The sequence below is a fragment of the Phalaenopsis equestris genome, unplaced genomic scaffold, assembly GCF_001263595.1.
Source record: "Phalaenopsis equestris unplaced genomic scaffold, ASM126359v1 Scaffold233637, whole genome shotgun sequence".
In the NCBI taxonomy this organism is placed as follows: Eukaryota; Viridiplantae; Streptophyta; class Magnoliopsida; order Asparagales; family Orchidaceae; genus Phalaenopsis; species Phalaenopsis equestris.
In genome coordinates, this window is record NW_018251578.1 from 89,208 (window position 1) to 113,325 (window position 24,118).

The 24,118-nt window shown below is 35.2% G+C and overlaps 1 protein-coding gene across 1 annotated transcript in view; it reads right to left on the minus strand.

Moving 5' to 3' along the window:
- LOC110038724 (centromere/kinetochore protein zw10 homolog) overlaps nt 1–24,118 on the minus strand; it is a gene marked incomplete at its 5' end in the record, with an annotated part of 89,437 nt that overhangs the window by 50,903 nt on the left and 14,416 nt on the right. The window contains 3 exons of the mRNA XM_020743618.1: nt 2,894–3,040; nt 3,114–3,338; nt 15,285–15,443. Of these exons, the coding sequence (XP_020599277.1) occupies nt 2,894–3,040; nt 3,114–3,338; nt 15,285–15,443 (531 nt within the window). The remainder of the gene's footprint in view (nt 1–2,893; nt 3,041–3,113; nt 3,339–15,284; nt 15,444–24,118) is intronic.

The following is a 24,118-nucleotide window of genomic DNA, read 5'->3' on the forward strand; positions in this document are numbered from 1 at the left end:
TATATATATATATATATATATATATATATATATATACATACATACATACATACATATATTCATTCACATAAAAATGGAAATAATAATGAGTAGATTATTCTTAAATTCATAAAAAATTATTAATGCAAATATTTGCTTATATTATTAAGTATCCTACATAAAACTGATTAGTTCGCTTATGGCTGGAACTTGTTAATTAAATTAATTAACAAGCATGAATAGTATTTTAGAACTTTAGCCATATTCATGCTTGATGAAAGCAAGTTAAGAAGATAAATGAACAAGCTTGAATGGCATGGTTCTCAGCTTGTTAGCTTCACACGGTTTATGTAAAAACAGTTATCATCAAAGTATGAATTATATATAATTCATATTTAGATTTTGGTTGAAAACATGGCAACTCTAATCCTTGTGAGAAGTATCAAATTAAGTAGGACTTATGACATTATCCTATTAAGGAAGATCACTCCAAAAGCTAACTTCATGTATCTAATTTTAATTTTGAAAAGAAAAAAGGTTTATATTTTTTTCCAATTAGCAGTCTTTAAAAATATTTACACACTTCTCAAATTGATGCGAATTAGAGTCGATTTTATTTTTTAGTTCACATAATATTCTCAAATATTATGATTAAATGTTAAGCACGTTTATCAAAGCATACGCAAAAATTCAATTTTGATTGGGTGTATGCCTTTCAGTGCATTTGTGTAACACATTTGTATAATTTTAGGGCTTTTACATGATGCGTTAGACATTTTTTTTAAGATATTTTAAAAATTATCTCGCAATGTGTGAACAAGGTTAAAATTATCTTAATTTCATTATTTAAACTAATAATTTAACATGAGATGAATGCACATGCTTCATTTCAATATTTTTAAGGATTCTTGTCCGCTTGCACGTTTGAGTTGTCGATCTGATGACGGCTTTTATATATTAGAATATTTTTGTGCATGTTCAGAATGTAAATTTTCTCACTCCGCATGTTTGTATTTTTATGTATTGCATACCACAAAATAAGAGCTTTTCCTAAAGTTAATTTTTACACTACTTGAATTTTCCATTCACTTAGAAGTGTTTTGAGGGTTTCTAAGTGTTTAGTTCAAGTAAAGAGGTTATATCCATGTTTGTGTAGATGCCGACGAGTTCATCACAAGTCACCTATAAGTCCCTCAAGCTCAATTCCAATTTCATATCATTCTCAATGTATTCTTTGTAAGTTTGCTATCATTTTATAGTTCTATAGTTCAATATTTTCCTCATTCTTAAAATCTAATGTTACATTTATGTCCAAAAGCCATTTTTCTTAATTTGTTCTACTTAAGTTGTTTGTCTGTACGGATTTTGACGACTAGGGACTGCATTTGATTGGTTTTAAGGACTTGATTAATAGATTTTAAAAACTAAGTGAACAGAACAAAATAATAGAGGCAACCCAACCGACAAAATAATAAGTAGAACAAAACTAAAACAAACCGTAATATAGTTTGATCTTGCTTCAATTGAATTTTGAAGAAAAAAAGTAAAAAAATTAGTTTTTATAACACAATTTTTAAACACCCAACTTTAATCCTATAAATCATTTCCATATCTATAACCCCCCTTTTTTTGAATAATGAATTTAAGAAAAGCCTATGATGTCAAGGTTCTACTTAATCTTATAATAATACTAATAAAATTGTTAATTCTCAAAAATCAATCATATTGTTAGATGAGAAATTTGTGCTTCAGTTGAAAAATACTTGCCATTTTATGTTTAGTATTGAAAGAATTCATCAAGAAAAAATGATAACAAGTTCTCCATTTCATTAGTATTCTGGGTTGGGTTTGATATGGTTTGTCAAATTCAGTCTGAAAGGCCAAGCTATTATTTCTAAACATGATGCCGCTAAGTAGTCATGCAGTAATGGTAAGTCCTCATCGTCTATGTATACACTCTAAAAGTTTTATTATCTATCAAAAAAATATCATCTGAAAATCAATTATGCCAATAAATACAGGCTCTTCAAAATTTAAAATTGTATCAGAAATGTCTTTGTTCCTGTCAAATCATTATTCTTGAAGTGACTTCAAGCAAATATCCATCCAATATCAAGCCACGATCAATTGTGATCCAAACCAAGTTGAGGCAGGTCAAAATCATTTCAAATTAAGCACAGAAAACGTTGAAATCCCAAACTGAAAGTCAGTTATGAGCTCTCCATCAGTTCAGTTTAGCATTGGATATAACAACAACTAAAAACTAATATAAATGATTGTTGAAGATATAGCTCCAACACATTGCATTGCGTTTATACAACATAGTGTTAATAGATCATCTACACTTAAACATTGTATCATGCCATTTTCGAGTGTTTCTTCCATCGCGACACAAATGAAGAGAAATCAAATCTCCATCAGTTCTGTGTCTATTAATATTCCACCAAGCCTAGCAATCCTACACCTTTCTTAATCACTTCATATCACCTAAATAATCCATGGGATTATTTTTTGCCGCCTCATTAATCTATGGACCATTGTAATTACTATTTGACTACTCTTTTAACACCCGATCAATCTGTAAGATATTATAATTATTTTATAATATTGGTATTCCCCAAATTTAGATGTTTTCTATTAGAAACACTCCTAAAATTGAGTATAGATACTACATAAATACTAGAACGAAATAATTTGTGAATTCTTTCCAATTTTTGTCAGATATCACAAACTAGTCCAATAAAAATGGAAATAGTTCCATTTTAAGTATAAATTTTACTTGCAAAGTCAATTATGAATTATAATGCAATTTCATCTGTCCCCATGATGTTACAAAAGTTAGAAATAATATAAGATCTAGTGCCAAAACAGCAATAAAAAAATACAGAAATTTCGATTAATTGCGTTTGCATACCTTTAGCGTTTCGTGAACTAGTTGCATAAGTTGACATAGTGCGCTTGATATGAAACACCTTTCAGGCTGAAAAAGCAAGTCAGCTGCATGCCTAGAAGGAACTTCAGAAGCATCATAAAACAGCATACCGCTGTTAGAGGTTGCTTCCTGCAATTTCGAAGATAATTGTATCAAACAGGAATTGCTTTTTGTAACTAGAAGGGAAAAAGTCACGACTAACCTGGGAACTGAACTGAAGAAGTATCTTCCGAGCCTTTGCCAGGATTTCATTCTTTTTCTTAGTAGCAAAATGAACCTCAACATTGTGAGTAAAGTGACTCAACCTTTGTTCGCTTTTATTGTCAAAAGAGATAAAATTGATTTCCTTTAAAGAGTTCTCAAACTCAGAAGTGCACCTAATAATATTCTCGAATTCCACCATGTTTGCAGCATCTTCTGGAACAGCCTGAACAAACAGTTAAGATTATTTATCACTCATAAATACTCAAGGAAAGACTAAATCTGAGCTATTCAATGGCATTAAGTGGTGAAAAAGCCAGTCCAAAAGTTCATGAAATTGCTTAAAAAGTAATCTCAGAAATAACAAATCTCTCCTATCAATGAAGCCTTCCCCAAGGGTTAATAAATGAATACAAATTCTCCTTTCATACATAAATGAATACAAATTTTCCTTTCATACCTGTTTGAGTATTGTATGATGCATAACACATCATGCTTGGGTATAATATATTTACAATAAGTGAAAACTGTGAAGCAAAGGTAGTCATTCAACCTTAATGCAAAAACCCCTCTCATTTTGTCAAAGGCAGTAAAAATTAAATTTCGTCCAGAAAAGAGCAAAAGCAATTCAGATGTTTAAAATAATCACATAAATCAGTCAAATATCCAGCTATTAAAGTGCATGAAGCATGCTCTCTAGAAGTGACATAGACTATCCATTCATAAACTTCATACCATGAGCCTGTTGACCTCATTTTCAATGAGGTCTTAGTTTTTTCTCCTCAGAGCCTAAGAGCCTTAGGATTCCTTGTTGACCATCCAAGAGAACAAATATTAGAACCCAGCTTACGTAGGACTGCGAACCATTTCTTGACCCATTTTTGCGAAAACCTTGCACGAGTGATCCCAAACACTCAACTTCTACTTGCAAGGGTTAAGGACCATCATGTGGAAGGCCCAAAAATGAGTTCTCATAAGATTAGAAAGCCTTAGGTGAACCTTAATTTAATCAGGCATTATTAGTTTCCAATTAGGTCGGCTGCTTTAATGGAAACGACTTAATTCCCTGTGAAACGTCTTTCTGGAATTCGCGTGATACAAAAAATAAGCCCCGTCTCCTCTTCTCCTCATTCGGCCTCCCTCTTCCTCTCCCGAGACTCACCTGCCCGCCTCATCCCTGCACCGAAGCGCTCGCCTCTTCTCTTTGCACTGAAGCCCTCTCCTCTCCTCCCTCCACCGAAGTCCTCGCCTCTCTGCATCGATCACGCTCGCCCAAAAGCACTCTGACACTCGCCCGATTCGGCTCCTCTTGATCCACTTCTCGCTTGCTTCTTCCTCGCTCGGTCGAAGCCAAAGAAACCTCCTCTCCTTCACACCGAAGCACTCGCCCCTCCTCCGCGAACCGAAGCCCTCTCCTTCTCTGCGCCGCACCCGCTCACCTGCTTCCCTGTCCCCTGCACCGAAGCTTTCACCCACTCGCCTCCTCATTTCGCCGAGCCCGATCGCCTCCTCGCTTCGCCGAGCCCGCTCACCTGCTTCGCTCTCCCCTGAACCGAAATAGCTCTACCACATTCGGTCCCCCCCTCAACTGCTCCTCTCGAACTCGCTGCCATGGACACCCGCCTTCCTCTCTACGCCGAAGACCCTCGCTCGACTCTTCCGAAACCGACCCTCGCCTCTTCCTCTCCCGCCGAAATCTTCTCATCCAAAGCTCCCTCACTTCTCTCGCAAGCTGAGCAAGACCCTGAAAAAGGCATCCGAGTTCATCAAAGGTTTGTGCCCTCCTTAGGTATTGTCTTCTGATTCACTTTCTGGAAGCTTGCCAATTCAATCATACATGCTTCCAAGTCCCAATTGAATTCCAGATTCTTAACAGTAACTACTTTAGTTATGCTCAAAGAAGATTTATTTGCTTTGAATCTGAAATTCTCATGCGTTTAATCCTAAATTGGTGAAAATCAGAAATAAATATATTTACTTTTTGGGAGGATTTAAGGCTCTTCGTTTCGTCTACTCCTCTCTCTGGACTTTTTTCTTCCTGCTTATCTCCTTGGCTACATGTTTTCCATTTCGTTCTATTTACATCTTGCTTCAGCAAAATTAAGCGAGGAATGACTTCTATCCTTCTTTGCTCATTGAAAGTTCTAAGTTGATGGGTGAAAGTTTGGCCATAGCTATGCACTTTGAATGAGTATTTGTTCCTGGAGATAATTAACTACACATGCAGGATACAATTCCTAGAGAATTTTTACATCTAACACTGTGAGTTTTAATTCCTTTGTGGATGTCACTTTACCTGTCATTTTGAGGTTGTTTTATACACAATTTTGGAGACATTAAAAGCATCGTTTTGTGGTTGTTTTGGACACTGCTTTGAAAGTGTTTTGTGGGCTGGGTTTTAGAACAGTTTTGGTAATGTTTTGAAACTGTTTAGAGGTGTTTTTAATGACTGATTTGGAGAAGTTTGCATACTGTTTTGAGATGAATTTAAGGATTATTTTGGGGTGTATTGTAGGCTGGTTTTGGAGTAATTTTGTTTCACTTTGACACTGTTTTGAGCATTATAAATCACCATTTTGAGGGCCTTCGTTGGCTAGTTCTTAGCATAGTTTTGACAACATTTTGGGGCATTTCGGTGGGCTAATTTGATGCAATCCATGCAGTGGACATTTTGTTGGGCTGATTTAAGGCAATCCATGCACTGATTTTGGGGCATTTTGGTGGGCTGATTTGATACAATCCATGCACAGTTTTGGAGGTATTAAAGGTATCACTTTAGGGTTGTTTTATGCAGTGTTTTGAAGAGGTATATGTAGCCTTTAAGCGCTGATTTACATGCGGTTTAGAGTTGGTTTTAAAGAGCCCTTTTGCCCATTATTTTGGGTTTCAAATGATTGTTATTTAAACGCGTTTAGGATAATTCACTTGTTGTTTCCCCCTTTGTTTAACAAGTTTTGAAAGTAGGTCGGCCCTCCCCTTTCTCTTGTTTTATTTCCTTTATTGAATGGTTTGAGTCAAAATAGGACTTTTTGATTTAATTATTTAAAAAATACTTAAAAATATTTGAGGATTAGTTGAAAAACACTTAATTGAGAGTAAAACGCCTTAAATCAATTCAAGCTCAAGTTAAAATGTAGACTTCCTAGATTTTATGAGCACTCCCTAGATGGTTGTTCATCAACCTAATTTTCGAATAAATTAGGAAACTAGACACTTGACCTTAATTCACAAATTGATTTAAACACTAAACATGAGGATACACCAAGATGTGATTCATGACTTCCTTAATTAAATCAATGAGTGAAATTTCCGTCATGACTTACCTTATAGTGAAACCCAATGCACCGGGATTTGAGTTTGAACATTATACTCAAATCTTTCTAGCAATTGGGGACATTTGTTAATGCTACAGATGGATCACCGAACTAGAATAAGCCTAGGGTCTAGGTGGCAAGGGCGATGATAAAAGTGCTTATGCATGCTAAAAGTGAGATTTAGAATAGTATATCCTATTTTAAAGACATTTAATAAGGGAGAGGGAATGACCGATGATACTATTCGCCGACTCTTGGTGGGATTGTCGCCCCCGAAGCTCTTAGGTTGTCAGCAGTCCTAGCTCGATTAGAGTGACTAGTCTATGAATTACACTACTTTACAAAATATTTTAAAAAATAAAACAAAATCTCTTTTTCTTAACAAAAAGAACTCTGCATAAAAAACTTAAACAACAATTTTTGCATGGAAATTAAAGAATTTTTTATGAAAACTTATAAAGGTCCATGGTTAGTCATTTGGATCGAGGTATAGGACTGTCCTCCGTAAATTGTCAGGTTGGTAGCTCTTGTTAAAGGTCGAGAAGCACATAGTCCAGCCCTGAGCCCCCACCTTTATCGATGTCATATACCTAGTCTTGGTCTTCCATATGTGACCACGGGTTTTGCTTTGCATGTTCATGTTACGACTCGTTTCGTTGTTTTTACACTATAATTTCTGTTTTATTTCTTTTTTGCAATTTATTTAAATTCCCTGCAAATTATATTATATTTTATGAACTAACCATGCAGCGGTAGCAGAAGCTTGGGTATGCATTTTTTTTATGCACTGCGGTTTATTTATTTACTTCACAGTATTTCCTTACCTACACTTATTTATTTTACATGCAAAACCAAAACGTACCTAGTCAAACCTCAAACCCTTAAACCTTTGAGCTATTGCTACAGTAGGAGACTCATAGCCAACTTCGTGGGCGGATCAAACAACAAGAAGATCTTCTTTGGCAATCTCTCTCCTTAGTTTAAATAACAATCGATAAGATTTTGAGGTAGCTCTCCTAGCGCGACGTAAATCCTCACACCCTATTTGGGCTACTGTGCAGCTATCTTGCGCTGCGTAAGTCCTAACTCACATTAGGTTCTGAGATTGTTGTCTGGTACGACATAAACCCTTCTGTCTCTGCGGGTTATTTGCATAATCCAATATTATGCGAATGTAAGTCTCAAATAGTAAAATTGTCAAGATCAAACAATTAAATAACATCGTCTTCAAAACTCAGTCACACAGCAGAATAGTTTTGGAAGTCATTTAGGGTTCCCCTCAGGATCTATAACGACCCCTACCGTTTCCTTCCTTCGACTCCTGAAAATAATTGTTTCCGCTTGAGTCACTCACACTTGCATTTCCACGTCCTACCGTGAAAACGTAAACCTTAAATTCTTAAATACTAGTACCTCTGATCATTATCGAGAGTTTTCTCAAGTGATTCCAGTCATTTGGAAAGTAATTAATTATAGGGACTTGTCTCTATAAAGAACTTGAAACTCAGGTAAAATAAACTCTATTTAATCTTTATATTAGATAGGGGAGCTTGTTGGTCACACATAAAAGGTTCGTGAACCAAACGGACGTCACAACTCTCTTAGTTTGCATAATTGGGTCTATCATCGAGGTATACATTTATCTTTCGGGAATGTGTAATATTCGCGGTATCAGACAAGATTATATAGATTATTGAACGAATGAGATCCATTTGGACTCATTTTTAAAAAATTAAAACACACTACTTTCAAAACCAAAACTACATTACTTTTATATTACATTAAATTTACCAAAATTATTTTCAAAATAAAAAAGTTGACCGATAGAACCTAATTAAGAAAATCACTTACCCTTTAATTTTCAATCTGAAAAATCCAACAAAACTAATAATTTCCAAAAAAGAGTTTTTAGATCAGATCTTATACTAAACCAAACATCATTCATCCATTTATCTTTACACATAATCAGCTCTGAAAACACCATTCACGCCTTTATATAACGAGGGTTATTGTCACATCTCAACTGACCCACTTTTAGTGTGGCCAATCATGGTGTGACAAAGACAGGCAATTCAGTCAGATTAAATTCTCATCAGCAGTCGTCTGACTTGATGAATCAGGACTCAGTGGGTGATGAAATAGTCTAACTAAATCGCTGGAAACATACATTATACAATTCATTTCACAATTCACTCACATTCACATACACTTGGATGCGTTGAAAATCATACCCCAAATGTATATATATATTTTTTTGAAAAGCCCAAGGGTTGATTTTATTGAAATAGAAAGAATATATAAAGGTTGTATGAAACGGCCCAATAGAGGCATCCTACCCATAAAATATCAAGTACAGTATTACCCCGACAAAATGATAGAGAGAGACTCAAGAAATTTAAAACATGCAAAAAAAAAACAACTAGCTAGGGACGAGCCAGTTTAATCCTGCTTCTTCTTCAAGTTTTAGGAGCGGAGCCAGATAACAAACTTTGAAGTGTCATATCATTGTAAGGAGTAACCAAAGTATCATCGTATCATCCATTAAGTTTCCAAAGTTTCCAAGTTGGAGTGTGCACCCAGCTTTCTTCTTCCCCCGAGAAGTCTAAATCTGTTATTCTTCATCTGAAGACTGGCTCATGTGATCCTCAGTCTGATTAGAAATTAGAACAGCAGTAGAATGAAAGGCATTCGTTGCCACAGTGATAGGTTCCAGTGTATGTGAATGGTAAATTGTCACCTCTGCGCCTAATGCTTCCTGAATAGGAGCTCCGGGGCTATTCTGATTATCGGTTCGAACATTATCCCTTATAGTATGGCCAGGAGAAGTGTTCCCAGGGGCAGACATCATTCTTGTGGTGAATCTCTCCTCATGCTGGTTTTCATCAAGTTTGCTGGGAGCGTGTTCAGATGCACTAACAGCATGTTCCTGTTTTTAACTATTAGTTCTCAGCTGTGAGTGCAAACTGAAACATTTCTCTTGTGGATGTCCAAACATTTTGCAGTGTTTGCAGTAGTGAGATTTTTGTTTCATAACGATTTTCTGTCAATAACCATTGTGAGCAGAGCTAAGTCAGACTTCTTCTACATCTGATAGTGTAATATCTCTTTCAATCAAAATTCTTGCAATAGAGGGCCTTGAGAAATGAACTGTAGGTGTGTCTACATACAAAGGGTTTCCAAGGATAGTCTCAATTGCATATAAGATATGTAGGTAAAAGAATTGAAACTTGAGTTCAAGTAATGAGAACTAGATAGACGCAATTGGGGGTTCTTGACTGGGATCAAAATCAGGGGTCCATTTGAGCAATTTCATATGATTGCCCTCGATTGTGATGAATTTTTTTGAGAAAATCCTTGTGTAATTTTTTTTTATATTCAGCTGTATCATAACATGTCTTCCATCGAAAAGACTCACCTGTCAAGCCCCAACCAGTTTGAAATCTTCAAAAAGCTTCCTGATAACCTTTATTTTAGGGCGACCTAATTGGAACTTTCTAACTAGTAAAAAATTTGTATTTTCTCGCATGAGTTTAAATTTCAGCGTTAGAAAACAATAGTGCTGCTTTGTCTGTTTTTTTCTCTACTTTTTTTATGAGATTGCAATCTCCAAATCCTGCAACAGAATCATGCTACATCTGCGGAAACATCGGACTATCTGTAAGGTGTAAAAGGGAGCTGCATTTGTGAACCACTGTAGCATCGGCGGGTTTGGCGGGATTATCACTTGCGAGGGCGGCAGCATAGGAAAGCACCCTGAGGCCATCTCTAGCAGGCGAGAAAGGCCACAGACAGCGACCGAGGACGAAAGCTGCGACTGGTTTCAGTCACCGTGTGAGGAAATATCACAGAGTAGGTAGCAGACGAGAGCGCACTTTGCGACTGGGGGCGAAGGCTCGGCCGATGCAGTCGAGCGCAGACGACGACAAAGAACAGCGCAGTCTACGAAGAGACCAAGGACGTAAGCTCGGCCAGCAGCGTGCGAGTCTATGTCTGAAGCCTACGGAACAGTAGCACGACGAGGATGATGGAGTGAAGCCAGAGGTTAACGTTGGGTTTCACCATTGGGCGAAACCCTAGCAGTGCTCGCCGCCATTTTGTGTGTGTGTTTGTGTCTTATATATATATATATATATATATATATTTCGCCAAAATAACACATGTACATGTATTTACTAAATATATGTATAATCTGTACTAAAAAATCTGTACAAGCTCCCAAAGCTATAAAATGTAAAAGTTGTGCAAGTTAGACCTAGCTACTTGCCTCGGTGCTCATTACCCCTTCCTGAAAATCAACACTATAGAGTGAGCTACAACAAGCTCAGCGAAATAATCAATTCTAAAATAATATTTTATAGATAAAAAAGAAACATTATGCATGCTCATATATAACTCATGTATAACTCATGTATATGTCCACAACACATGTAATAACATGTTATAATAGTATAAAACATGTAAAATAAAATGCAAATGCAACGAATTATGAATGTTGTATAAAATATGTATTTCATCCATTCACGTGTAATCATAAGCATATTCATAAGAGTCATCAATCTAATCATAGAAATGTCATTTGTAATTGTTAGAAATGTCATTTGTAATTGTATAAGCCTCAACTATTTTCATGCAGTCCAAAGTCTACATTAACTATTGATAGTTGAGATCCTAATATAGCAGTTATCAATAGTCCTGATATCAATGATTGCTTACATTTCGTCCCTGTGTGATATCAATAGTTCTCTGAGTTTCGTCTTTGTTAAATATCAGGAGTAAGAAATCTCATTGTTCCCTATCATTCATAGTTACAAGTATTCATGTAATAGTTTACTTGTAACATCAATAATGACATTTGTAAGCATGCAACCCCCATCTTTGGCCTGACCTTTTGGTACTTCATGTCTCAAGAAGTATCACAAAAACTTGGTTTAATTTGCTTGAGCAACTCAGGACAAAGCTTTCAAAAACTCCTCAGAATTACTTAAAAGAATAGTAGCATAAGAAACAGCACCCTAATTAGGGCTGAATAGATGGAGGTTTTTATAATCAATTGGAGACTTCCCACTGTATAATGGAAATATATTCCAAAGCTTTTGACAAAATTATCACAAAGATCATATGTACCATAGTGAGATAAGAGAAACTACCAAAAAAAATATGACAAACATATTGAAGGATGAGTAAGACTCGCACCACATTAGTACAACTCAAAGCAGGACTTCAGAACTTTTCAAGCTTCCCAGAAATAAGGCAAAAAGTAGTTTACCAAAGTCTTAGCTTGTTTTCCATAAACATGGGTCAGTTAACCAAGCTTCTAACAGACACAATAGCTGATAGACAACTCCATATACTATACAAAATGATTAAAGATATATAAAGTCTAGTTCTATATTAAAACTAATGCAATGTTATGCAAAGCCACGTAAATGAAACAATGCCGCACAATTTTGTATGGATTTTCTTGTAACGATGAGAAAAATCTAATGCAAGATTTGATTGAAAGCAAGCTATCAAACGAGCAATTATTTACTACCAAGAAACAAATATAATAAAAAGGAACTGAAGTCCACTGAACAAACAATAAAAGATTCATCGAAAGAAAAATCTTCTACAAAAACAAGCTCATGAAAGCATCACAGATAGCAAGCACAAATTTTTAAGCCATGTTGTAGAAGATTTGAATGGATACAATTCAGCATTATAGGCAATCCAAATGAAATAAAAAAGAGTAAATAAGATGGAAAAATTATAGTGAAAAAGAAACTAAGAATCAAGTTGAAAAGGTACGTGTCCTTCAAAGTTTGCACTTTAGAAGAATGGAAGGCTCGCATCAAAAAATAAAATAAAATAAAATAAATAAAATAAAAAATGTCATTCAATATCAAATATCAATGAGAATTATGTAAAACTCATATTTATAGAAGGATGGACAACTTAAAAATAGGTAAGACTAATGAATCCCGGAACAAAGCTCTACAAATGCATTCTGAATCAGGCTAGAATGTACATTACCTTAATTGCATTCTATACAACAGGCTCTCTCATCCCTTATGCAAAAGATCTCTTGAAATTTGCAATTAATAGTTTAAGATGCACCATATATGAATTACATTGTAGATTTCCAAGAGGGAAGATAAATTTTGCAACAAATTTTATGCATTAAATTGCAAAATAAACTAGTGGTAGTCATGCTGTCTGGAAGGTCACATATATTGTATTGCATTCAAACAAAAACACAAAACAGAGACTGGCCTCTTCCATTGTGCCGTAAATTAATGTCTCGGCACAATAGATGGAACGTAAAATGTATTCGTGATTGATCATATGTTATATTCACAATTTGAAGTTGAACTTTAATAATCTGCAAAAACAAATGACCGATGATAAAATTCAAAAACTGAACATAGGTTGCTCCAAATAGCAAGGAAACCTCACAACACCATTCAAATAGATAATAATAATTCTGCATTTCTAATGACAATGGACTTTATCTGTGACCACATACCCTTCTAAAATTTCTCACCATCTCTTCATGAATGATATCTTAGTACAGAAAATTCTTGAAAAGTTTGTTTTTTAATCCAAAATCTTGAATAAAGTAAGTCATCAGAGCAAATTCAGCAATGACCAAAATGTACTTCCTAATTGATACCATTTAGAAAAGATACAGTTTAAATATTAGGCTTCAATGAGAAATTTTCTGCAAACTTTCCCCATTAGATAACTTGTGCGTTTTTAATGTAGCATACAGTAAGCAAATTTCCAATGCCTGCCACTTCATAACCAACTTTTAGCTGTAGGCTGCTAATGCACCCAAAATTCCTTTCTGGTTGTGTACAACTCCAGTTCCATGTAAATACCCCTCTCGACATAAAGTTAATGTAGTCTGAATTTAGCTCTCCTGAAAACAAATGTACAGAAAATGCTCCGTGGCTTGCATTTTTATTTTGGCCGAGAACTTTCAGCGTAATTCTCTGGACAATGGCCAGTTAGCTAAGCATTAAATGTAGCCTATCAATTAAAATCAATCATCAGTGGTAGAATCTTTGTGTTTATAATGTAGCCTATGAATTAAAATCAATCGTCAGTAGTAGAATCTTTATGTTATATAAACACAGGAAATTTTTACTCAGAGCTTTGAATAAAATTTGTACAATTTAAAAATCTGGAAGAAACATCCTGAAATTCAACTAAACAGAATAAAATATTTCATTGAATGATCTTCAGGTCTGAAAGAAAGTCAAGAAACTTCTTACTCGGAGCTTCAAACTTTCATTCTTTCAAATTCATGATTCAATTTTCTTGACCCATAATCAGAAAAATAAGGCAGGAATGTAGCCAAGATTCATAAATTAAGCGATCCTCTTCTTTGAGTGATTCATGTCTTTAGCAAGATCTACTCCCACAATTTTCATTTACTTCATCAATATGGTTTTCAAATCATTCGGCAAACTAAATCTAATCATCTGTACACTTGGCATAATATGTCACCAAGACTGGCATGATAATAAATAACCTGAACTGAACTCGACTCAAGAAATTCTAGTTTGGATTGATCCAATTACTATTTAGGTTAAGTCTAGATCAAAATTATAAACCTGATTATTCAAGTTGACCTGAATAAGCTGAAATTAACCTGATTAATATACGAGTTGGGGACAACTAATTGGGTTAATCGGCTTATAATCAGATTAATTGGATCGAGATAAGAAAAGCACAAACCATATAATAAATAAGTCAAGCGAGGCAGGTAAAGCATGTTATGTTTGGGTTAAATATTCTTATCTAGATAATAAACAAGGTGGGTTCAAGTAAAGCATATTTGTTATAGGTCATCTTTGGATTTGGCCCGAATCTGTAGCCATTCCAATTTGGCACCTCCGACCAAGGCCCTTTTTTCTGTCTATGCATTTGTTGTAACCACAGGTCTTCTGATGAATGCAGCTTTTAGTAGAACCTTTTAGTATGATGCGTTTTTTTGATTGGATGGCAAAAAGCGTATAAGTAGTTATACAGGAAGTTACGGATATGCAAAGGTCTAAAGAGCAAAGTCTCTTACTTGTGTTTGCCTCGGTAGTAATCATATGGTTTTACTGTATTTCAATATCATAACCTATAGAAAATCAACAGCTATAAAGTCATTGCAGGAGTCTTATTTTTGATTTGTTGAAAAACCAGTGATGTCTTCAGGTTCTCACATGTAATAAAGAAGAGGTAGAAAACTAGGTATTCATTAACCTTAAGTGTAGCGTGCTTTTAAATTATATTTCATCATTCCCTAGCTATGGAGATATGTTAGCTCGACCAGCTTAACCCCAACATTGGGACAGAAGCTAACTGTGGCATACTGACTCATGACACATAATATGCATAATTTGTGCTTGTTCTTAATTCGTCAGTAAAGGTTGAGCATAACCCTTCTCACATAAAAAATATGATTTGAAGTTAATATTTTACAATGATCACCACTATATGAGGCTTAAACCGCAAAATAACTCAAATTAGTTTGAACTTCTATAATCCAAAAAAGTAGTTTAAAAACAAGTATTTTGAAATCCAGTACTATTCCATGAAAAAAATACTTAGATTACAGCATATTCTTACAAAACAAAAGGAAGCTGAAGATAATCGGCATTTTGGAATGCAGGATTAATTAAAAACTTCTAAGAGAAATTTTATTATGATAAATCTGATTCATGATTGTGTACTTGCTAGGAATTTTATCTTTCACTCATGTAACTTCAAGGACAGTCCATTCATTCAACGTTAGCAGCATACCCTTAGACAGGCATCATGGGCATAATACCGAAACATCTGTTCTATTAATTCGGCATTTCCATCAAATCAAAAGCACCAACCTTGGAAAGAGAATGTGATATGATAAGATCTGACATTCTTGACCAGGTTAACCTTCCAAAGCACTTCATCCATATTCCATTCTCAAAAAAGACAAACTTGTAGATAAACTTTATAATCTGGCTAAGCTTAGAAAAAATTGCCACAACTTCATTGCCTCCCTACAAGAAATAAAAAAATGTATATAATTCTAAAAATAAATTAAAATAAAAGTTCATTAAACTATTTGAAGCAAAATGTAAATGAATAAGCACAATAATTTTAGTAGAGGCAACAACGCAATAACATTAACAAAGTATCCATAGAATAAGGAACATGCCACAAAAGATAATGCTCTAACTTATTAATGAATGGGAGTCAACATCATACAAGGAGTATGAGTACGTCATGTGCCTAAAATATTGTTCAGACAAGTCCAAAGATAACAAAAAATGATTAAATATCAGAAATGGGTGTGAGAGTAAACCCTTAGAGCTGAAACAGCTAACTGCACTCGGACAACAAGGAACAAATTAAGAAGTCATAAATTGTTGGACGAAAGATAATCATGGAGTTTGCATTGTACAGCTGGTTTCCCCTAAAGCGTGTAAATGGGAAAAATATTAAGAAAAAACTTATAAGCGTTTCACATATCCGACCATGGAAGTGTATGAGAAATGTTTTAGCTAGTTCAATTCAAGGGTAAGGTAAATTGCTCAGAAATATAAAGAGTACATATCTTTTTGTCCATTAGTGATTGCAACAAATGAGGCCGATGGAAAAAAGAAATTAACAAACAATTCTAGGGCAAGAAGCAGTGTCTCGCGATATTGTGATTCCAAAGTATTGGATCCCACAATCGCTGGAGTCCAACACTAGCAGCAGTTTTATTTTTCATTTATTTTGATTTTCTTTCGTTCATTTTTCAGCGAGTTTAATTTTCAGCGAGTTTCATTCCTTTGCTTCTTCCTTTTATGATTCTTACCTATTTCTCTAGTCTCTACTAAAATTATTTTTAATAGGGGACTTTTTTATTTATGGTATTCTAGATTTTGGATTTTAGCTTGATATGTATTTTGGGAGATATTTATCTAATTTTATTCTCTTTGGAGTGTTGCAGCCCCTTCCTTTAGCAAGTGGTGTGTATGTAATTTGCTCAAGAATTGGTGGTGGACCCTTGTCGCTCTTTTCACCTCTCCAATTAATCGTTCGCCCCTTATTTTCAATCAAACAACCGTCAAAATCTCTGCCACCCACTGCTTACAGCAGTGCCCTTTTTCTGCTTCCACTTCGCCGTCCCATCACTGTTCACACCGATTTTTGGTTGCCATCCATCCTCCTGTCACGAGCCATCCATCCTCCTGTCATGAGCCATCCATCCTCCTGTCATGATCCAGCCTGGGAGTATAGAATTACCAAAGTAGGAATTGTCAGTCAGATGGAAGAAACGTATATATCAGTTTCATTTCATAATTAAAATAAAATCAACAACAAAAAAGTCATTCTAATTCATAAACCTTAAGGTTACAACTAGTTGGTACATATTATAAATATTTACAACTAATAGATAATAAAAGCTAACTCACTATACCTATTAACTTGTGCTCTACAACGTCTGTACACGTACTCCTTGAGTACCATCTACTCTACACTCGATTTTCTAGTAAAATATTAGCAACATAGGACCATCTACTCTACAGCTTGAGGTCTATCTACTCTATAGATTGTTTACCCAAGAAGGCGAGTTCGAGGCAATAGTGTAAAAGCTAATCATAGGACGGCTCCGTAAATTCAAGGAAATAAATTATATGCTAAGAAGAATAATTTGATTAACAAAATTTAATTAAATACTAAATTTATTTTTTTACCTATAGGTTATTAATATCGACATAAAAGTTATTGCAACGCCTAGCTAGCTACTGAATATTGAGAATCTAACGTAGCAACTGAGAAGAGTAATTATATTTCTAAATTTCAGCAATCTTCTTTATTTCAAAATGTATATTTGACTCAATGTATGCTTCAATTTAGTTAAATGATTCATATTATTAAACATGATAGATATACATGATAATCATGATATGAAAAAATGTATATGATATGAAAGATGTGCATGGGATAAGAGATGTATATGATATGAAATATAAGCATGATATAAAAAATATGCATGAGATAGAAGATATGAATAATATGAGAGATATGCATGCTTTGTATGATGATTTGTTACACAACAGAGTAAGTATGCATATTAGTATGATGCGTGAAGATGTCTCAGAATAATACATGTTGTGAAAAGTGAACTAGTTTACATATGAATGATTGTATGTGCATGTCCAGAGGAAGGGTCCACCCGTAATAGTACAAGCAGAGGAAGCCCATATACCCGCGTGCGTAGAGGTTTTTCTATCATCCCGGACAATTATGATAGTTAGATCACTAACCGTTTTGCCGCCGGGATAATATGGTAAATAGACAAAATTTACTACGCCAGACAATTGTGATATTTACATAGCTAATCATTGTGCAGACAGGATAATATTGGCAAAGGATAGGTAAGGGTTTTTCTACCCCAGACAATTGTAATGTTTAGATCACTAACAGCTGTGCCGATAGAATAGTATCGGCCAGAAGTGTGTTAGGTTTTGTGACAGTGATCCTCAAACAGACATATGTATATGTAAATTGTATAAAGTAAAAAAATAAAGTTAATGTAAATGCATATAGAAGTTTAGAATATTTTTCATTAAGGTATGTAAATTGTATATTTAACACTGTCATTGCTGATCCCAAACTCGGATGTGAAAAGTGAAAGATTGCGTTAAGTAGTTGACAACCATCGTAAAACTTGTCGAAAAAATCACATGAATCATTTTTATCATTGTGTTAGTGCTAGGGTGTCCCATGGAAACGACGTGTTGTATGTTCTAAATACAGTGAAAAGTGAGCAAGAACCGCTACACCGGCTCCCGAATATAGTGTCCAATAAACAAGGGTTCCCACATTATGTACAGATGTGGGTAAAAAAATTGGTATATGAAACTAATGAAACTAATATTAGGATAGGATCCTGGAATATAGGTGCTCTCAAAGGTAAATTAATGAAATTAGTTGATATTATGATTCATAGAAATATTAATATCTTATGTATTCAAGAAACTTAATGGGTTGAAGAAAAGGTTAAGGAGATTAATAACTTAGGTTTTAAACTTTGGTATTCTGTAAAAGCGCACTAGAAATGGTGTTGATTTAATTATAGATAAGAGTTTTAAAGATAATGTTGTAAAAATTAATAGAATTGGTGATAGAATTATAATCTTTAAGATTATTATTGATACTAAAATTTTTAATGCTATAACTGCTTATGCTCCTTATGTAGGTTTAGATATAGGGTCTAAAAATAAATTCTGGAATAACTTAGAATACTTAATACAAATAATACCTCTTGAAGAAAGAATTTTATTTGAGGAGATTTAAATGGACATGTCGATAGAGTGAAAGAAGATTTCTGAAATATTCATGGTGGCTACGATTTTGAAATGACTAATGAAGAAGGTAGAGTAATTTTAGATTTTGCTTTAGTGTATGATTTTGTTATTACTAATACTTTATTTAAGAAAAAAATATGAGTATTTTATTACTTATAATTATGGCTCTTATAAAAAACAAATTGATTATTTTCTTATGAGAAGAAGACATCATCGAAATTGTAAAGATTGTAAGCTCATTCAAATTGAGGAATTAAGCAACCAATATCGATTATTAGTTCTAAATTTTAAGATTAAATGTTGTAAAATAAAAAATACTAGGACTCATCATCGTAGAACTAGATGGGAGAACCTAAATGACACAAATAAGATTATTTTTTTTAGTAAAATTCACGATTTCAAAACTTGGATTTCATGAAGAAGCAAATGTTATGTGGGATAAAGTAACAAATACTATTAAACAAGTAGTAAAAGATGTACTTGGAGAATCAAAAGAAAAAGTTTGTATAAATAAAAATAATTAATGGTGGAATAATAATGTGCAAGAAAAGATAAAATATAAGAAATGTCATAAAAATTGATTTAGATGTAAAAACTTAGAGAACTGAGAAAAATATCAAATAACCAGCAGGGAGTTTAAAAAAATAATCTATGACGCTAAAAATTTTGTTTTTAGCGATCTTTATAATAAATTAAATACTAAGGAGGGTGAAAAATATATGTATACACTAGCTAAACAAAGAGAAAAGAAAAGTAAAGATTTAATTAAAGTAAAGTGTATTAAAGATGAAAATCAAAAGATGTTTTTCTTAGAAAAGTAATTCAACACAGGTAGGTGAGTTACTTTAACGAATTTTTTTAATCAAGTTTATGAAAATACGACCAACCTTAGTGATCTGAATATCGTTAATATCAATAAAAAGTTTCAATTTTACTGTCGTATTAATAAAAAAGAAGTTGAGGAGACTTTAAATGAAACCAATGGGGAAAGTCTGTAAGACCTGATGTTGGCACTAAAAAAAAAGTTACGGGAGTTGCCCGTAGAAAGCTGTCGGTCACCGGAATAGAAATCTTGTCGCCCACTTCGAAATGACGGTTAATTTACATATAGATGCAAGTTTAGAAAAATATGAAAATCAAACTGACTTCATAGTTTTCATAGTTTAAATGAAAGAGCGTTTTACCTCAAATCCTATATATATTCCGAAAGATAAACACAAACCTTGAGAGTGAGGCTCGATCAAATAATCTAAGAAAGATATGACATCCGTTTGGTCTGCAAAACCGTTTGGTTTAACGACAAATTCTCCTATTTAATATGAAAAATTAAATAGAGTTTATCTTAAACTGGGTTCGGAAAAGCTTCCTATAAGGGCAAGCCCCTATAGTTAATTACATCTTAGACAACCGTAGTCACCTAAGAATACTCTCGATAAAAATCAGGAAAAATTATCTTCAAGAAGGTAAAAAGAATAAGACTTTTCAATGAAATCGGACACAGAGGTGTGCAAAGAGGAATGGTTCAAACTTGGAACATTTATTGTAGATCCAAAGGAGAAAGAACTAGGGGATGTCACAGATCCGGGAGAGAACCTCGGTAACTTCTTAAGCTATTATAATGTTTGGTTTTAGTTTAGAGGAGAAATTATTTAAGTATTTCATCCTGTCAATTTCATTTGTTAGAGCTTACATTCGTGTGAAACGTTCACACACATAGCCTGTAAGATGTGAGGGTTTAAGTCATGACAGACGACAATCGCTCGGAATCCTAAAACAAGTTAAGGCTTAGATTGCACAATAGAACTGTAGAAATGTCTAAAGATAAGTTGAGGATTTATGTTGCATCAGCAAACAGCCTCGAAATTCTGTGGATTGTTATTTTAACTTCTAAGGAAGGAATGGTTTAACTGGTGTAGACATGTTTTGCTGTTGAAGATGGTCGTGCTGCCCACAATGCTAGCTCCAAGCTCCTTGTCGTGATGAGTTTAAGTTTCTAGGGTGTCAGGTTATGATGTCAAATCAAGCGGCCCTATGGTTGTAGTCCTTTAAACATTTTAGGGGAACAGGTTGAAGTTGTACAGTATATAGAATAACAGTAGAGTATGCAGTAAAGAGAACAGTACAACATGCGGTGTAAAGAAAAAGTTGACGGTACAGCAGGAAAGTGATTACAAGAAAGTAACATGTTGTAAACATAAAACAAACATGCATACCTGGGGGATCCGTTGTTCCTTAGATGTAGTTGATGCAACAGGTACAAATAATAAAAATTGAGGAAACAGACTGAAATGCATTATAGAAACGAGAGCAAGGAAGGAAAGAAACGTCACTCAGAAAACCCAAGAAAGGACGGTAAATGACCTACGATGAAAAACTCCGGAAAAATCAATGAATAATCCATGACAAAAAACTCGAGAAAATCGACAAGTAACAATTCAAAAAAAAATAATAAAAACAACCTCGGGAAAATCCCAGAAAAAATACCACAAGTGCTTTGTCCAAAAATTTTAATAAAACATATGAAAAATTCCGAAAAGAGGAAACCGCAAACACTCGGGTCGGGGCTAGGCTTAGATATATGTTTGCACTCGAGGGTTGTCGAAGGCTACTCGGCCACCCGGATGTATAAAGTCCGTCACTCAACTAGAAGGGTGTCCTATCGAACCTAACTTAGGAGGGTACTCCTTAGCCCAAACAGGTAATCAACAGGTGGACAACCAATGTTTAAAATGTATTTAAAATTAATATTTTTAGCATGCACATAGATTTCAGGCATACAAAAGAGGGTTGTATCAATTTTGTTTGTAGCGAAAAATATATTTTTGTTTAGAAAAAGGTGTATCTGTTCTTGTCAAATTTATTTTTATTAGTTTTGAAAAAGTGTAGTTGTCCACGAGTCGATCACACTGTCGGGCATAGAACTACAAACAACCTAAGAAGGTACGGGTCAACTCCCGCTAGTCTTATGTCGGTGAATGATATTACATCCTACGGTTCACCGGGTCCGTGGGGGCGTCCCGATGTCGTAGGATGGAATATCATTCCGCTCTACCACCGGTGTGTCTTTGTCATCACCGTCTTAAGCCCTAAACAAAACCGACCTACTTACGACCTTGTTTGATGGTTTCACGTATTGCAAAAGGTTGTACGTGGACACTTATGTATCGGACATAAGCATCAAAAACCAAACCAAGAAGCAAGGAATGAACCAAGAAGCAAGAAAAAAAAGAACAAAAATGAGGTGAGAGAGAGGATGCACTGATCCACCTAAAACTCCGAAAAGACGGAGGATGAAAAAGTAGGGTGTAAAGTCCTTGAATCAATTCAAAAGGGTGTCATTTTCTCGCTTTATTAGAATTGGATCAACCCAAGATAGGTGTCCTTTCCAAATCCTGTTTCGAACGAGTCGAAACGGGCACGAACCGACACGACGATCACCCACAAACGACCTCCCTACATCGGCGTCAATCCTCCAAAAATATCTTCCATAGGCTCAATTTGACTCAACCGAATACTCTCCCAAATAAGACTTGGGAATCTTCCAAATTTCATAAATTAAACAAAAGGAAAATGACCTGGGGGAAACCACCTAGCATTTCCAAACCCATATCAAAATTAAGGTTTCCCAACTCCCAAATTAACCAACAACCTCATATATCAAATAAACATAGAAACTTCCAATAAAGGTCAATAGAGAAGAGGAAACAGCCACCAAGGCTCTCGGCTAAGTCCACCAACAAAACAAGACACTCACGGCTAAGGCAAGAAATAGGGTCAAAAAAGGCTCACGGCCAAGGCAACCCAAGGCACAGGAAAGGCTCACGGCCAAGGCAAGAAACAGGGCTAAAAGAGGGTAGAGGGTCACGGGTAAGGCCAACAAAAGCACAACCGAGCTCCAAACTAGCTCACGGGTAGGAGCAGAACAAGCCAAACCAAATTCCATATAGGAAGCTTACGACCACAGATGGCAAGCGGGAACCCAACACAACACAAATCCACGGGTTGGGGACAAAAAGGAAGCGGACCTATGCCTACTGATCTCACGTTTAGAGGGCAAAACCGAAGGTCACAAGGGCAGTGCCCACTGAACAAAGCTCACAAGGGTCAAGAAAGGCTCACGACCAAGGCAATCCGAATCAATTCCATGAGGATCTTTGATATACATAAGAGAGTACAAAATATAACCATAGTTTTGGGATGACAAATTTGATCCGCCAAAAATTTTCCAAGTAATTCGAGCCCAACAAGAAGGACCAAATCAAATTAAACAACCCTCAATATGTCTCACGGGTAAGAGTAGGAAACAGCTTAAGATAGCTACCAAGGCTCACAAATAGGAACAACACAAAAAAAAAAACACAAGCCAGGCCCTTGGGTAAGGGCCTAAGACAAGCCAAGCCGAGCCCCCAACCAGCCCTCGGGTAGAGACGGAAGCAAGCACAGGGCGGCCACCAAGGCTTTCGAGTAGGGACAAGTATAAAGCCTAAACATAGGCTCTCGGGTAAGAGCTAAACCTGCAAACTGAGCCCCCAAACAAAGCCAAAACAAACCCCTCAAGGTCCATAAATGAAGTTCAAACAATTAGGACCAAGCCTTAACCAAAACCAAAAGCCAAGTCTCAACAAAGCTCAACCTCCAACCCTTCCAAAGTGAAAACCGAGCTCCAATAGAAACCAAGCCCAACCTTTGAAGGCCAACAAATGAAACCATAATAACAAATCCACACCCAACCACCTCATAATGAAACCGGGCACCAATAGAGGTCAAAACCCAACCATAGTAAAGGTTCAAAACACATGCCATCCAAGGGTTAAAGAATACCCATATGCCCTTGAAACATCAAAATATGGAGCCAAAATATGTTTTAAACTGTAACAGTAACATGAAAAATATTTTAAGCTACCAATATAAATGTTCTAAGCATGAAAGATGCTCCCATCCCCTTCGAGGAGCCAAAACAAACTATCAAAGCAGGATATAAGGCACTTCCAAGTGAAATAGATTTTCTCACAACATGTATTTCAAGTAAGGAAAAGCTACAAGGAGCCAAACTGAGCCGCAGCTAAAGCTCAGAATCCGGCCACAACAAAAGCTAGAAAACATCCTCATGCCTTCAAAACAACAAAACATAGTGCCACCACATGTTTCGAACAAGAACAGTTGTAGAACTTTCCCAAATAAAGATAAATTTCTTCATAGCATGCATTTTTAAGCCAAAAAGGAATTTAAGATGCTAAAAACGAGTCTTCCACATGCGTGAAAGACCAAATAAACCTTCTAATGTCTCATGCTAGATAAGAATAAATGAAAAGCTTCATGATACATATCCTAACATGCTTGCAAGAGGAGCTAACATTGCCTCAAAGCCATGT